The following is a 16,806-nucleotide window of genomic DNA, read 5'->3' as shown; positions in this document are numbered from 1 at the left end:
CTAGATTCAATCTTGCTCATCTTAATGCTGTTATTGACAGAGTTAATTGTGAGTACCTCATTATAACATCTTCCTTTGCCTGTGTGTAGAACCCTCTGAATACGTAGATGTTCTGTACTTTATATGATTAAGTGGCTGATGGTGAATATTAATATCATGGCTCTATTTCTATCTGATATTTGTGTGTAATGCTCTTCTCTGTCCCTCCTTATCCCCACTCACACATACCGTTAACCTTTCAGTTTTGATTGTTCTCTACTTTATCCCTCTGCGAAGGGGACCATCACTGATATGTTCTCACGTTTTCTATTTTAACATTATACTAATAAATACTTTTTGAAACTAAAAATGGCATGATGATAAAATTATTCACTTTAAGACTAGACCAACTCAGCAGATTTTGTAGATCAATGTAGTGTCTCAAATGAGGCCATTGGTTCCATCATTAGGCCAGACATAATATTCAGCCAGAGTCAGGTCTGGATTTAGCAAAACATAAGTTTTTAAAAAAAAAAAAAACAACATTTCCAAAACAGATCTCCCAAGATTCATTCTAGTTTTTAGGCAAAATTCATATGGAGGGAACAGATCACAAATACAATCATATAAAAAAGCCCATACATAGACGTGTGCAAACATCATAACTTACAACGCAGTGCCGGTTTCGTCGTGTTGTCCTTAGCTTTGACAGCAACAATAGAGTTACATGCCTCACTATCATGCTGCACTATTCTTGCTATCAAATGTGACAGAACTGCCGATGTAGTCTCTGAACAGAGACTGTCAGGTGTGAACAGAGCATAACAGAGAAGAAAGGTAGAAATTTTGTCCTTTACGGTTGGTTAAAGAACTCCGCATATAGAAACGTTAATGCCTGCTCATAATCCTGGGAAAGGCAGTTGCACCATATGAATTTGCCAACAGCTGAGGGCCGCAAAACAGGCACAAAAGGGGCACCCAATTGGGAATAACTGGTGTAGATCCGTGGAAAGACAACTTCTTGGGCAAACCAACATGGGAACCCACCATGTTTTGCAATATCCTGGCTATATAATTACACAGAAAACCACCCAGTCAACCTTACCTGCTTTGCAAGTTTAACAGAATCATGGGTCAGTCGGTCTCGGAGCTGAGGGTCTAGCAGAGCAGCTGGTGCTATCTCCACCACCTTCTGGTGACGTCTCTGGATGGAGCAATCACGTTCATAAAGATGTATCACATTACCGTGTTTGTCACCTGATAGAAACAAGTTTCAAGAATCTTTATTAACAGAGGTTACCTAAAAATAAAGTTTCATACAACGCATCCAGCTGTACAGACCCCCGGCTCAGTGGTCCCTTCAGTGTAATTTTGAACTCACAGACCAGAACATTAAAAAATAACTGAAGTCATACGTGAAAATCCACTCCAATAAGATTTGTGATGGCATCCACGTGGCAAAAAAAAAAAAAAAAAGGCTTGATAAAGACTCCCTCCTGCATGGGTCGAAACTATGCATAAGGTGCTTGGGGCAGTGTTAATAAACAACAATTTTTTTGCCACATGTATGCGGTCACAATTTTCTTGGTGTGTGGACGTAAGGATCCAAAATGTAGGATTTTTTCGAAATTTTTCACATATGTAAAAATCGAATCTTGAGTAAGGGCTTGTCCACACGTAACGGTATTGCTGCTGAAAATTTCTGCAGCAATTCAGTTGAAAGTACCATACATTCCGCTGTGGAAAAACACACCATTTCCTGCGCTTTTTTCAATGCTAAGAGATGGTGATATCTCCCCTGAAAAATGCAGCACTTCAGTCCACTTTCCACAGCAGGAATTGACACGCTGCGGTCCGAAAAATACGCACCGCAGGTCAATTTCCGGTCTGAATTTTTATGCATCTTGTGGATGAGATTTGTTAAATCTCACCAACTTTGCTGCTACTGTATTCTGCTGCGTATTTTCTGTCCGCAGGTCTTGGAAAATACGCAGCAAAATCCGCTACATGTGGACAAGCCCTAAAGGTACTCATTTACATTATATTATGTTTTTCTGACAATATGTTGATACACTTCTATGAATGACAAACTTATGAGACAATCATCATAAAGAAGGGCTTGCCAGTCAGAATATTAGTCAATGTATCACTCTAAGCAATTTGTAGAATTTTAGGTAAGCCTTAAAGTGCCTCTCCAATGTTACTCTTCCGTCCGATCTTACATTCGGTGTGGTGAGCTGCCTCCGAACAACGGGCTTACATTTTAAGGAGGTTTTGACTGGAGGAACACTTAGGGCCTTATTCACACGGACGTGTCCATTTTGCGTGCGCAAACAACGCTGTGTTTTGCGTGCGCAAAAGGTCCGTGTGTCATCAGAATATGGTGCACGGCTGCGTGATTTTTGATGACACTCTGGTTTTATGTTTACAAACAGAAAAGCATGTGGTGTTTCTGTTTTCATTCACAGGTATTACTGCTTTTGCGCGAATCACACGCGGCACCCTGAAGTGCTTCCGTGTGCCGAGTGCGATTTACACGCACCCATTGACTTCAATGGGTGCGTGCAGCGGGAAACACAGGCAAATATAGGACATGTCATGAGTTTCACGCAGCGCGTACGCTGCGTGAAATTCTCAGAAAGTCTGAATGGCCCCATTCACTAAAATAGGTCCGTACGACGCGCGTGAAAATCACGCGTGTAGCACGGACGTATAACACGTTCGTGTGAATAAGGCCTTAATTTGTGTTCACACTTTGTAGTGGGGCACCACAGCATTACTGTGCCAAAACAAGTATGCTAATACATGTGGGGTTTCGAACCAGAAAACACTTTTATATAAAGAAGCAATTCTGTGTGAAACGCCCCTCCTTGGCATGCGCAGTGGAAAGGAAAAATAGTAGTGTCTAGAAAATGCCCTGCTATGGGCTGGGTTCTGAATGCACGGAAAATTTCAAAATAACACATACTGCACTTGTGTGATCAGACCCCTGGTAGACTGAAGAGCCGACGAAGGCTCAAGCCGAAGCGCACCTCAGGGTTGGCACCCTAACGGTGGACTCTTACTATCGGTTTGTATTATTAATGTTTTATGGTTGACTGCGGGATAGGTTTTCCTGTTGTATTACTTGTATGGACTATAGCACTTTAAATATTCAGGATTCATTTTCTGCAATACCTTCGCATAAAAGAAAAAAACTGAACAAGGCTGTGTTCATACTGGCAGATTTTGTTTTACAACAGCAATAACATCTGACGGACCCATGTCGCAACAGATTTCAGATTTCAAGGGTCCATCCATTTCCGTATTTTTACTGGAAACAATAGTGCAGCATGCAAAAAAGAATTAAGGCAAGTGTGAACAAAGCCCAACTATATGGATAAATAACCAGGAGGTAAACTTTAAATATATTTTAAAAGATAAATTGGGTGCAAAAAGAAGGAGAAGGTTTGATCATGATGTTCAGTGAAAGTTTCTGGAAAAATTGTACAGTGCCATAATAATAATAATAGTTTCATATCTGCAATTGGCAAGAAGGTTTGAAGTTCCCCTACTGGATTTGATCTGCTTTGTATGCAGGATATTTTGTAAAAAAAAACAGGGATCCTACAGTATGTCCAGGCCATACCACCCTCTCCCCAGCTGGCAGCCATTTTCCTGTGTGTCTGCGCAGGGAAAGCGATGGCTTGCCTGGTAGGGGGCAATGTCTTAGGACATGCCGCTCTGCAACGGGATTTGTAGGAACCAGGGTCTTTTTATTCATAATGCCCTGTATGCAACGCAAATAAAATATAGTAGAATTTCAGACAGTTCCCCCTCCATACAATTTATATTCACTTTCTGACGAACACCAAAACATATGGGGCACAAATTTGAAGAAGATAGGATGCCAACCTATTTGCCATGCTTAGAGGTTTACTTACCAAGTATCTGGACCTCTATGTGACGTGGCTTTTCAATGAACTTCTCAAGAAATAGGGCTCCGTTTCCAAAAGCGGACAGGGCCTCTGAATATGCCCGTGTATAATTCTCTTCCAGCTCCTGCAGAGATTCAGGTGTTTTAATTTTTAAAAAAAAATCATGCATGTTGTGTTACACTGGTAATCGGACACTGCTCTACACACAACTGACCAGGTACAGCGAGAGTGAATTCTGACCAGTAACTTAATTCTTACCCCATTTGGTTTTACGTTTACAACACTATAGTATGGGCTTCATCATCCTTTGGGGCATTTACAACTTCATTCCAATATTAGACACATTGTAGTAAGTAGTAAAAGAACTGCTATATGTGAGCCTTATGTAACTTATCAAGTCAAACTGGGTCCATTAGGACAAATGCTGGTAGAAATTTACTATATTAATTTGGGACACATGAGCCCTATATACGTTACAGTACTAAGACTACTGCATTACTTAAAGGGATTGTCCACCTTCTAACAACTGATGACCTATCTATCCACTGGATAGCTCATCAGTAGATCATCGGTGCGGGTCAGAAACCCGGAACCCGCACATATCAGCCACTCCTGGTGGCCTGTGGGAACCGGATGTTATGGCACATAATGCTATGTACGGAGCCCGGAAGCAGTTGGCTCCGTACATAGCATAGTGGCCGTGCTGCAGAACTGCTCCTATTCACGTAAATCAAATTAAAAGCACGGAGGCACCGGACCAGCTGATCTGTGTGGGGTTCAGGTCAGGGTGTCGGACCCCCACAGATCATGTACTGATGACCTATCTGGTGGAGATATGTCATCAGTACAAAGAAAAACGATACCACGAAACTTATACACTATATATTTATATAGAATTCACTGCTTTATTTAAATATCTTTGTTAGTTTTCCCCAGAGCATGTACTTATTTTATCACGGATTGCGATCTTTTAGGGATATAGTGTTTTTCAAATATCGATGTTACTGTATATTGGTTAGTAATTAATCTCTGCATCTATTGATAGATGATGCAGATGTCTGCATCATCTATCAATACATGCAGAGATTACTTACTAACCAATATACAGTAACATCGATATTTGAAAAACACTATATCCCTAAAAGATCGCAATCAGTGATAAAAAAAACAACTATATATTTATATATAAAAAAGAATTTCCATCACTTATTGTAAGTTCTCCTCTTCTATCAAGTCATTAGAAATGATACTCAGCATTTTACATTTTCTTCATGAAAAGCTGGTGGACAACCAATAAGGTCACAGCAGCCAGTGAAGGGTGTATTTATACAATGCTTTTTTTTTTTGTCCCGTTCTTTTGCAGCGATTTTTGTAATCATGGCAAACACCACAGCGGTTTTAACAAAAAAAAAGCAACAAATCATGTGAAAAAAAACACATGTAAATACACCCTAAGGCCTCACTGGACATGGTCATATTACAGCCCTGTACAATAGGAGTTATACGGAGCTCCAATAGGGCACCACCTACATTATGAACTTTTATGGGAACATACTGCATGCCGATATGCCTCTGGTTGTTCACACAGAGGAATGCAAAGTTTTTTTCCTGTCAGATTTCAAATCCATCCATCAGAAAGAAATTGTGGTATGCCCCTTCGGATGAATAGCTAAAAAACACAGCACACCACACAGCACCATAAGGCGGTATACGGACTCCCTACAGCCCTTCAGTTACGGAACTACAAGGACTCTGTATATTGTTACACAGGCTCCTACAGACCGCTTAGAGGCCTGTGTGCATGAGACCTAGTCAGCCTTACTAGATTTCCCACACCAGAAGACCTGTAGCAAACCTACAACTTCCAGCAGGTATTGACAGATGCAGGCCGTCATGGCATGCTGGAAGATGTGGTTTTACAACAGCTACAGGTCGGAGACCACTGTCCTACCTTATAGGAAATACCAACTGCAGCCAATAAAAGCACCCCAAAAAGCAGTTTGACACGACACTGCTTGGTGACAGGAGTCTGTATAGTGTCAGGTCTCAGCGACAAAACTCACCGAGTCCTTACACAACATTTCTTCCACACCTGGAAGAGAATTGTAGCTGGGGAGGCAGCAAAATGGGAAGTATTGAAGAACGTACACTGCACTACGGCTACCGGGTGAAATTAGCAGCTACCATGCAGACTACTGCCCCACTAGAAGAATGGCGTACCGCACTGACCGACCACAATGTCACTGGGTTCGCCCCTCACAATATAGTGAAGGATAATGTAATCCATTGGCTACAGCAAAATCCTGCCCTGTGCCGTTATACAAGACAACAAAAAAAAAAGATTTTTACATAAACAATATCCAACAACTAAGAGATTGTGCGCAGCAGAGCGAGCCTTCTACTGCTAGGGAATCTGTAACAAATATGAAATAAACATACAGTAAACGCTGCGTCTCAGCTGCTCATAGAAGCTCTTAGTAATACTTCTTTAGCGGGAGCAGAATACCATCTGTTATAGCCGGAGACCTGAAAATTAAACCCAGCAGCATGCAGAGCCGGGGCCTGGAGCTGCAGTGGTGGGGGAACTATGAAGGGATCAGAATATTTAGGGCTTGGGAAAACCAATGAGTATTTATCCTAATCAGCTGAAAAGGACCTGGAGGGCATCATTAAGTAATAAACACTAGAAGTTAGATGTATTTGAATGTGGCATAAAGGAAGCAAATGGAAATCAAAAGAAACGGGAAAAGATGGAATACCAAGTGACCCTAAGGCCCTGGAATTTTGAGGCAGAATTTTCTGTATAGTTTACACAGTAAAAGGCTGAGCTCACACGTAGCGTAATTACGTGAATTTCTTTTCGGACATACATAATGCAGTAGCAGCAGAGTGGATGAGATTTTAACAAATATCATTCACAAGCTGCGTAAATGACAAGCGGAAAAAAGTCAAAAATTGACCTGCAGTGCGTTTTTTTTTAATCCACAGCATGTTAATTGTATTTGCATAATCGCTGCAGGTTTTCCCTATTGAATTCAATGGGGAGGTAAAACCCGCAACAAGCTGCGGATGCTACGATTGTTGCGGCGGATTCCGCAAAAATAGATCTCAACTCAGAAAAAAACAAGTCTGTGATTCTTCATCCAGGCCGGCCTCCTAGGATGACGTTTCATCCCATGTGACCGCTGCAGCCTGTGATTAGCTGCAGCGGTCAAATGGGATGAAGCGTCATCCGATGAGGCCGGGCTACAGGACGGCAGAGGGATGAGTCACCACGGCTGTGGGTAAGTAGGAGGGCTTGTCTACACGTAACGGAATTGCTGCAGAATATTTCTGCAGCATTTCCATTTAAACTAGCAGAAATTCAGCTGTGGAAAAACCGCACCATTTTCAGTGTTTTTTACTGCAGAAAATGGTGTGTATTTTGCTGCGTTTTTTGCAATGCTGGGAGATGAAGACATCTTCTCTGAAAAACGCAGCAATTCAGTCAACTTTCCGCAACAGGAATTGACATGCTGCTTTTACGCAGCGCGTGGATGAGATTTATTAAATCTCACCCACTTTGCTACTACTGTATTCTGCTACGTATTTTCGGTCCGCAATTCCGGAAGGAAAATACGCAGCAATTCCATTACGTGTGAACGAGCCCTTAAACTTTTTCTTTTTTACTTGCAGTTTTTGCGCAGCAGACTTTCCGGCCGAAAAACTGCACCACAATTTGGTGTGGTTTTCTGCCGGAATTCCCTGCGGCAATCAGGGCGATACGCGGTCTGCTTTTACACAACATTTCCACCCTGTGTGAACATACCCTAACAGAAGACAATTGTGCATAATAATTTAGCTGTTTGGCAATTCCAGAAGAGCTGGGTGAAGAGAAGTGTGGATTATACAGAACCTTTTCCATTAAATGGGGTGTAAACAGTGAACTGATAAAATGTAAATATGAGAATCAGTAAACGGAGCATCCCCTGAAACGAAAATACGAAAGCTGGGTTTACACGGGCAGATATGTGCCCAGAACGAGCGCCGATAAATACAGATCGATTAAAGCTCATTAAAAGCCCCTTTACATGGGCCAATTTAAACGATGAGGTCGAACGATCGTTATGAACCATACCATTCAATGTTGGCAGCACATCCCCAGTTAGATGTCCTGCCGACAACAATGATTTTCAAGGCAGCATAAAAGATTAAATCCGCTGACGAACAAGCGTTCGTTCGCTGCCCTGTTTCAGGAATGAGCGTAACGTACAAAAGGTCATTTTCTCGATCATTGCCACGTGTAAATGGGACACAACTTTTGATAAATGATTGGAGGACCCACACCCTGTTAATGGAAACTATAGCAGATGGCATCCTATGCATGGTTTTATTATTCCATTTTTATTTTTTGGGAAGCCGAATGTCTTTTTTCGGTTTACATTTTTTTTAATTGTAAGTGGGAAGTACATCTTCAAGATGGATTTTAGATGCATAAACCATATGAGACATTGTACTGTTTGCGTTTACCTACATACAAATCATGAGTATACAGCATGCGGTTAGACCTTATTCACACAAATGTGTTTCTTGTCAGTGTGCTGTGCATCTTAACAACAGGCAGCACACTGACTCATACAAGTCAATGCGGCTATTCACATATCCGTTTTTTTTTTTAAACGGAGCCTGTGATAGTTGCATGAAACTCACAGCATGTCCTATTTTGGTCCGTTTTTGCAGACCAGACTTGCCCATTGAAGTCTAAGGGCGCGTGAAAAAGACCGACAGCACACGGACAACATCCGTGTGCTGTCCGTTTTTCACAGATGAGTTGCTAAAGAAATCCAGGAAAAAAAAAACAAGAAAAGTGAGACGAGGAAGCGCTTGAAGTGAAGAAAAAAAAATGGATGAAAAACAACAGTTTGTTTTTTTGTGGATGCAAATCGGATATACTGGTGTGAATAAGGCCTAACTGTGCTTGTGTGCCGCTCTGTTTGCATACAGAACTCTCGAAAAACATTATTTTATAAAAAAAAATAGCGGTGTAAAAATTTTAATATGTTAGAATCTCCAGAAACCATAGGAAAACTATACCTCATAACTTCGAACCACTCTCATGCCTCGTCCGCCACCTCCATAAGCAGCCTTGAAGATTATAGGAAATCCATATTTGTTTGAGAATTCTTTGGCTTCTGTTAGACAAGTAATAGGAGCGTCTGTGCCTGGAACAACTGGAACACCTGTTAAGGAAATATGGGGGTCAGAACGGACTTCATTTTCCACAAGGTATGCTGGACTTTACTCACAATACAGAAATCATTATAATCATCATCCGTTTTGTAGATCGCTTTCAAAAAATATATTGATTCCCATTAGTCCGCTACCAGACGAGCTTACGATCTGTATTACATCCCTCTGTTACATGCACTATGGCAAATTTTATAGGAAGTCAATGAACCTAGAAGTATGTTTAAATAGCTACTCCGTAATAAATACCCATTATTAAAATCTTTCCATTTACAAGCACTCAGATTCCCCACAGCTGCCCTGTTAACGCCTCTACAGACGGTCTATGTTTTTGCTGGCAGAAAACAGGCAGTGAAACAAAAACAAAAACACAACAACGCACTGTATTACAATCGTTTAGGCTATGTTCACACGGAGTATTTTGGGGGAGGAATATCTGCCTCAAAATTCCGTTTGGAACTTTGAGGCAGATTTTCCTCTCCCTGCACGCCGATTTTCGCACCGTTTGTCGCGCCGTTTTTCGCCCGCGGCCATTGAGCGCCGTGGGCATAAAACAGCGCGAAATACGCTTTCTCTGCCTCCCATTGAAGTCAATGGGAGGTCAGAGGCGGAAGCGCCCGAAGATAGGGCATGTCGCTTCTTTTTCCCGCGAGGCAGTTTTACTGCTCGCGGGAAAAAGACGCCGACGCCTCCCATTGAAATCAATGGGAGGCGTTCTCGGGCCGTTTTTGCCGAGTTTTGCGATGCGGTTTCCGCGTCAAAAAACTCAGCAAAATACCCCGTGTGAACATAGCCTTAAAGTGGACTTGTCATCTATCCTGACATTTAGGTTTTAGTAAATACTTGTATTCCCCATGAAATAACAATTCTGAAACATCTGCACTGTGCCATTCCTGTTATTCCTTCTGGAAATGTATGCAAAAATTAACTACTGGGCGTTACCGATGCCCTTTTTAAAGGGGCGTGTCCCTACACAGTCTCACTCTGTCAGCACCGATTGGACAGTATCAAACGGTGTAGGGACATTCCCCCACATATTTGGTGACCACATGACTAACAAAATATATATATATATATATATATATATATATATGTGTGTGTATATACCATTGCGGTCTTGTTTTGTGAGTGACATTTTTTACAATTTTATTGCTACTTTTTAATGTGTTGATGTTCTTTGAATAAGGGGGGATTCACACGAACGTGTATTGGGTCCGTGCGGGCCGCGTGGTTTTCACGCGCCACGCACAGACCAATACAAGTCTATGGGGCAGTACAGACAGTCCGTGCTTTTTGCGCAGCGTTTGTCAGCTGCACAAAAAGCGCGACATGCTTAATATCTCCGCGTATTTCACGCATCACGCACCCATTGAAGTCAATGGGTGTGTGAAAACCACGCAGGTCGCACGGAAGCACTTCCGTGCGAACCGACTGAAACAGCGCACCAGCTGTCAAAAGGATGAATGTAAACAGAAAAGCACCACGTGCTTTTCTGTTTCCAAACATCCAAACGGAGGGTCTTTGAGATGAGCGAACCCGGACAACCGAACCGAACTTCACCGGGTTCGGCCAAACTCGTTTTGGCCGAACCCGGCAAAAAAAATTCCGGTACGCGACGTCAGGAGATAGTCACTGTCCAGGGTGCTGAAAGAGTTAAACTGTTTCAGCACCATGGACAGTGACTTCCGATCCCAATATACATGAACCTGTAAAAAAAAAATCGAAGTTCTGACTTACCGATAACTCCCGGCTTCTTCCAGTCTGACCTCCCGGGATGACAATTCAGTCCAAGTGACAGCTCCAGCCAATCACAGGCCAAGCACAGGCTGCAGCGGTCACATGGACTGCCGCGTCATCCAGGGAGGTGGGGCCCGATGTCAGGAGAGGCGCGTCACCAAGGACGCGTCACCAAGGCAACGGCCGGGAGGGAAGTTCTCGGTAAGTACGAACTTTTTCTTTTTTTTTAACAGGTTTCTCGATATTGTGTTCGGCATTCACTGTCGAGGGTGCTGAAAGAGTTACTGCCGATCAGTTAGCTCTTTCAGCACCTTGGACAGTGACGGGCGTCGACTAGCCTCATCTCTATGATGGCGGCTGCGCGAAAATCACGCAGCCGCGCATCATACACGGATGACACACGCAGCTGTCAAGTGTTTTTTGCGCGCGCAAAACGCCACGTTGTTTGCGCGCGCAAAAACGCAACGTTCGTCTGAATCTGCCCTAAAGCAGATTATTTAGGACTTGTAATGTCTGTGTACATCTTGTAGGTGATATTTAGTTTGGCTGGTACTACAGCACAAATGTGAAGCCCACTTCTTTATAGGGTATCCATTTGAGGGGTTAAAATTTAAAGAAAATTCAAAGTGGTACTTAAACCCTATTTAGTAACCTTAACAAGTACCCCAAAAATCTAACTGCTCACGGTTTTGTAATAATGGAGGTGCAAACTCATATACCGAGCACAAGATCTGGTAACTAGAATAACACTGTATAAGTAATAAAAACATAAAAGGAAAAAAATAAAACCGCTTTGTTTTGCTTTATCAGACAATTTACTTCCAAAGTCAAGTACAGGGAAAGGTAATAATGTTTGCTTCCTCACATAAATCCGCTTAAGTGGACATAGCTTAAACCAGTCTAGAGAGGCAGGCTGACGCTTCGTGAATCTTAGTAGAGGGAGAGCTTTCTGTCGCACATATTGTTTAGAATTATAGGTTTTAGTGGGGGTAAATTTGCTGTAAAGCACCTACTGAAAGTGCATCCGTCACTTTCTACTACGACATCTGAAGAAAGTTAAAGCAGTCTGCGCTAAGAGCATCCAATGAACACCCCCTAAATGGGAAATGACAGAGGTTGCGCTTTATATCTGCAGACACCGTACAGGCGGCGTACCAATAGGACGTGGCGGTTTGACTAGTCAATCAGGGTCTGTCTCATCTTGAAGTAGCAAATATGCTGAAAAGAAGGGGATAGCAGTTTATTAATCCCACTCCCAGGTATATCAGTGAAAGATCCCACATTGACCAGAACAGATATTTCCTATTCACTGTGAATGGGTCAGCCGGATACAGCTGAAGGAGTTTCTAACTTTCCCATTCATTCCTCTCCCATGCCTATGGTGAGGGACTATGGTGGGGGACTATGTACTGTTCTAGGGCTAAAAACAGGTATATGGGGGCCCATGGTTCTTAGAAGAGGAGGGGGCCACAGAGGTCAGACCTCCATCTCATTTGCTTTTATGACCTGCCCGACTGTCATAAAAGTAAAGTAAAAAAAAAAGGTAATGGTAAATTTCCAGCACTTTCCAGAATTTGAATGACTACCAGCACCAGTAACACGTAAACCCGAATTTCCTCTATACACACACATATAAAAAATATGAATACAATTCCCTACCTATTGTTCACAAGGGAATTATAGTAATATAGTAGAGTACAGGTTGCTCAAATCAAGCAGTTATTTATAGGCAATGTCTCAAGTATTTCATTCTTAGGTTCATCAACTAGACGTAAGGCTGCGTTCACATCTGCGTTGTGGCTTCCGTTCCAGTGAAACCGTCGGTGGACCAAAATAACGTAACAGTTAACGTTTCCGTAAAAAAAAACATGGATTTCAATAGGTTGTTTTTTGTTTTTTTTTGCATCAGTTGTGCTCAGTTAGGTGCAGTTCCGTCAGATATATAAATTTTTTTTTTACAGAATACCATAGTCTGCTGCGCTTTGGTTTCCGTCAAAAATTACGGAAAACTGACAGATGTTATTACGTTTAACGGATCCGTTTTTTTTTCTGCACATGCACAGACTAAGGCTTCATTCACATCTGCGTCAGGGCTGTGCTCAGGCGGTCCGTCAGAGCTTTCGTCAGAACGGAACCCTGACAAACAAACGGAAACCAAAGGTTTCCTTTTGCATCACCATTGCTTTCAATGGTGAAGGATCCAGAGCAAATTGTTTCCGTTTGTCTCTCCGTTATGCAAGGGTTCCGTCATTTTGATGGAAGCAATACCGTAGTCTGTCAGTTTTATATATTTAATCGGATCTGCTAAAATGGGTGCCACAACGCAGATGTGAACGAGGCTTTAACTTGTAAAAGCAAAAGAAGTTTATTTTTATTTTTTTAAATGCTAGAGCCTTCAATTCTAAAAAACTTCCCTGCGGACAGCCATATTAGCGACACACTTCCTTCCTGTATTGTCTTTATTGACAGTGCAGCGTTGTGTGCTTTATGGCAGCTGCAATGAATAGAAGTCAAATGAAAGAGAAATGTTAGTCTCGAGGACGTGAGGATGTACGGTCCCTTATAGTGTTACTATCCTGCCTTATCTAGGCCTCCATCAGTACAATACAGATGTCATTAAATCCCACACCCTGTGCAAGGGTCCTTTTACACGACCCGATTTGGCCCGTGAGACCAAGCGCTGATCGACGAGACAGCTCACCGATCGACGCTCGTTTGCTCCTGTCACAAGGAGCTATGATCAGTAACGTATGGGGACGAGCAATCTTTACATTGATCGTTCATCCCCATACATTTCCATCATGTCAGCAGCGCATCTCTCAGTTTACACAGGAAGATGTGATGCCAACTAGCGACCATTTGCCCTTCAGGCAAAAGACGGGGGGCCTATAGCATATCTTTTCTAAAGGTCCACTCTCTAATGGGGGTCTAAAGAAAACATCAAAATAAAATGTCATATTTACACACAAGCGGTTTGTATATTTGAATAGATCTAGTACTAGCTTTTGCATAAGATAAATAGTTCTTTAAGCTTGCTGGTTCTTCACATTCATACACCTTAAATTTTCAAAACGTAACCTCCTTTATTTACAATCTTCATCTGGAATTCTAAGTGGCTAGAACTCTGATCCATCAAGATTAACGTGCAGCTAAACGTTCAACAAACTTCTGACATGTCATAGTGACATGTCAGAAGTTTGTATTGGTGGGGGTCCGAGCACGGAGACCCCCACCAATCAATAGAACGAAGCAGCTGAAGCGTTCGTGTGAGCGCTCAGCTGCTTAGTGTCTGTTCGGCTTTTTCCGGAAATAAATGTATCGTGTACGGACTCAATACAAAGCCTATTAGCCCGTACTCCGATACATTGGCTTTCCGGAAAAAGCCAAAACAGACACGAAGCGGTTGAGTGCTTACACGAACGCTTCGTTCTAGCGATTGGTGGGGGTCTTAGTGCTCGGACCCCCACCAATACAAACTTCTGACATGTCACTATGACATGTCAGAAGTTTGTCGAATGTTTAGCTACACTTTAAGGACACATTTTATGGAGTCATATTGGGTTGACTGATGCACCACCACCAAACTTGCCAGCTAGAATTGTTCTTGAAGCTTTATCTGACCTCCTGTTTCAAGGGGATCATTCAACACAATGCGATCAGTTACATCCTACCAAGTCATGTATTTTAAATTGATTTAAGTATTGCATTTAGTAATTATCCCCATGCAAATAGTACAATGAGCGGAATATCGATTGTAGAAAGCTTAATGCATGTAATCTTTGATAGGTAATAGAAAAAAGGCAAAATCATGAAGTAAATATAATCCCCTCCTCACCTCTCATTTCTAGACATATATGGCCAAGGCTAGTTAACCGATAGATGTACCCCCAGAGGAAGGATCGACTGAAAAAGTCAAGGGTGATGCGATAAACAATCTGCTATTATTTGGGATGGTCATAGATTCATTGGTCTTTGGCTTGGGTCCCCCTGTGTATTAGTGCATTTTATACTGTTATAACCATGAAATAGCATTAAAATACAGAGTTTCGTTAAAAATCGTGGCAAAGCAACGCGTTTTGCCGTGACTTTTGGTAATCGTGGCAAAAAAAAACCACACCAAAATGTGAAAACCCAGCCTTATAAAAAGGTTGTAATGTGCACCAAACTGGATAATGTGGCAGATTTACTATTAAAAACGCGCCAAATTGAGCCAGAATTCTGGCGTACATGCTGTGCGCCACATTTATTGTTTGATACTTTTTGTTCCATGCTTGACAAGGGAGCGGAACTTAGAGGAAAAGGGGTGTGGTATTACGAAGGGCATAGCTTGAAATGCTTAGTCCTGTGCCAAAAATGTCTAACATGTCTAGCCAGAGACCTAAATTTATCATACAGCATTCACCACTATGATAAATTTAGTGCATCTTCTAAATGCCTTATCTAAGCTTATGCTTTCTAAAACTTAGACCGTATTAGAAAATCTGCCGCAATGTTCTCACAGTGCCTCTGTTCACATTGTTGTTATGAGCCTCTGTCGAGGATCAGAAGCTGAGCCCGCGCCATCACCAGCAGGTGTCAGTTGTATATTACAGCGGACACCCTGCTGCAAGGCCAGGACCGGAGCTAGTCACCGATCCGTCCAATTAACTTGGTATTGCCGTAATCGTATCGACCCGCAGAATAAAGTAAAAATGTCATAGCGCACTGTGAAAGCTGTAAAAAAAAAAAAAAAAAAAAAAGGGGGTGGATCGTCACCACTGACCGAGATGGAAGCTTAAGCCTATAGCTCAGTCTCACCTGTGAAAGCGCAGTGCTTACACGGCTTTGCGAATGCCAGCACGGTTAAAACCAACTCCAATAGGTGCGGGCACTCATCTGACACTCGACAGGAGCCAAGCAAACATGCAGAAGAGATTTCATAAACGACAACTACAGTCTCTCGCTCAGTCTCTCAAGATGGCGAAGGGCGCTTAAGCTGCAGCAGACACCGCAGATGAATCCGACCTAGAGAGCCTCACGGACGGCAACCAGTGAGTCTAACACTGCACCAATATCTAAAGTATTTTTGAGAAAAAGACCTTGCTGTAAGCACCAAGTCCTGTAATGCCAGAATTAGCTGACAAACTGAAATCAGTCACATAGGCAACCAAGTTGAAAATCTAGAAACCACGTTGCAGGCCTAACCTCCTTCTCTGAAGCGCTCACTCCACATAATACCCAGCAGAAAGAGTACATTGACAAAGCCATGTTGCTGATGGAAGATTAGGAAAACCGAAGCAGGAGACGCAATGTCTGCATCAAAGATTTACCTTGCTTGAAACTTGGGCAACAGATATCCTTTGCAATGTGGCTGAAGAACTCTTCAAAGATCTTCTCGAGCAGGTAAGAGACTGTGGCATTATAATTGAAAGGATCCGCAGAGCCCTGCGTCCAAGACCACGCACAGAGGAACATCCGAGAGATGTAATATGTGGACTGCGATACAGCTGAGATTTTAAAAGTGGCCAGAGCGACCCAAGAGATTAAATATGGAGACGCCAGATTATCCTTCTACCAAGTCATAGCGCTATCCACTTTGGCTAAACGGCAACTAATGAGACCACTACTGGATGCACTGAGAGCTAAAAATTTACAATAGCATGGCTTTTCCTATTTGGCCTTGCTATACTGCAAAATGATCGACAAATAATTATCCACACACCTGAAGTTCTAGAGAGGGCCTGGCCCTTACTGGACATTTCACCTATTAAGATTCCTTTGTGGATGCGGACTCCAGAAACTCCAGCCCTACCTCAGCTCACGGAAATTGAACAGTGGAGACAGGTCACCAAGCTTAAATCTCTCAAAAGTAAAAAGACAGCCACCAAGTCTACACCAATGGCTACCTGAGTAGATACTGGACACTTAGACATCACTTTGTTTAGATCTGTCAAGGTGTTTGATCCTT

The 16,806-nt window shown here is 42.4% G+C and overlaps 1 protein-coding gene across 2 annotated transcripts in view; it reads right to left on the bottom strand.

Annotated features, from left to right (window-relative positions):
- PC (pyruvate carboxylase) overlaps positions 1 to 16,806 on the bottom strand; it is a 417,282-nt gene that overhangs the window by 345,636 nt on the left and 54,840 nt on the right. For both annotated transcript variants that reach the window (XM_075837394.1, XM_075837395.1), the window contains exons 5-7: positions 8,970 to 9,115; positions 3,903 to 4,020; positions 1,085 to 1,236 (exon numbers count right to left, since the gene is read on the bottom strand). In XM_075837394.1, the coding sequence (XP_075693509.1) occupies positions 1,085 to 1,236; positions 3,903 to 4,020; positions 8,970 to 9,115 (416 nt within the window). The remainder of the gene's footprint in view (positions 1 to 1,084; positions 1,237 to 3,902; positions 4,021 to 8,969; positions 9,116 to 16,806) is intronic.

Source organism: Rhinoderma darwinii, chromosome 9 (assembly GCF_050947455.1).
Source record: "Rhinoderma darwinii isolate aRhiDar2 chromosome 9, aRhiDar2.hap1, whole genome shotgun sequence".
NCBI classification, from domain to species: Eukaryota; Metazoa; Chordata; class Amphibia; order Anura; family Rhinodermatidae; genus Rhinoderma; species Rhinoderma darwinii.
Note: the sequence above shows the minus strand (reverse complement) of the source record. Positions and strands in the feature narration are given on the sequence as shown.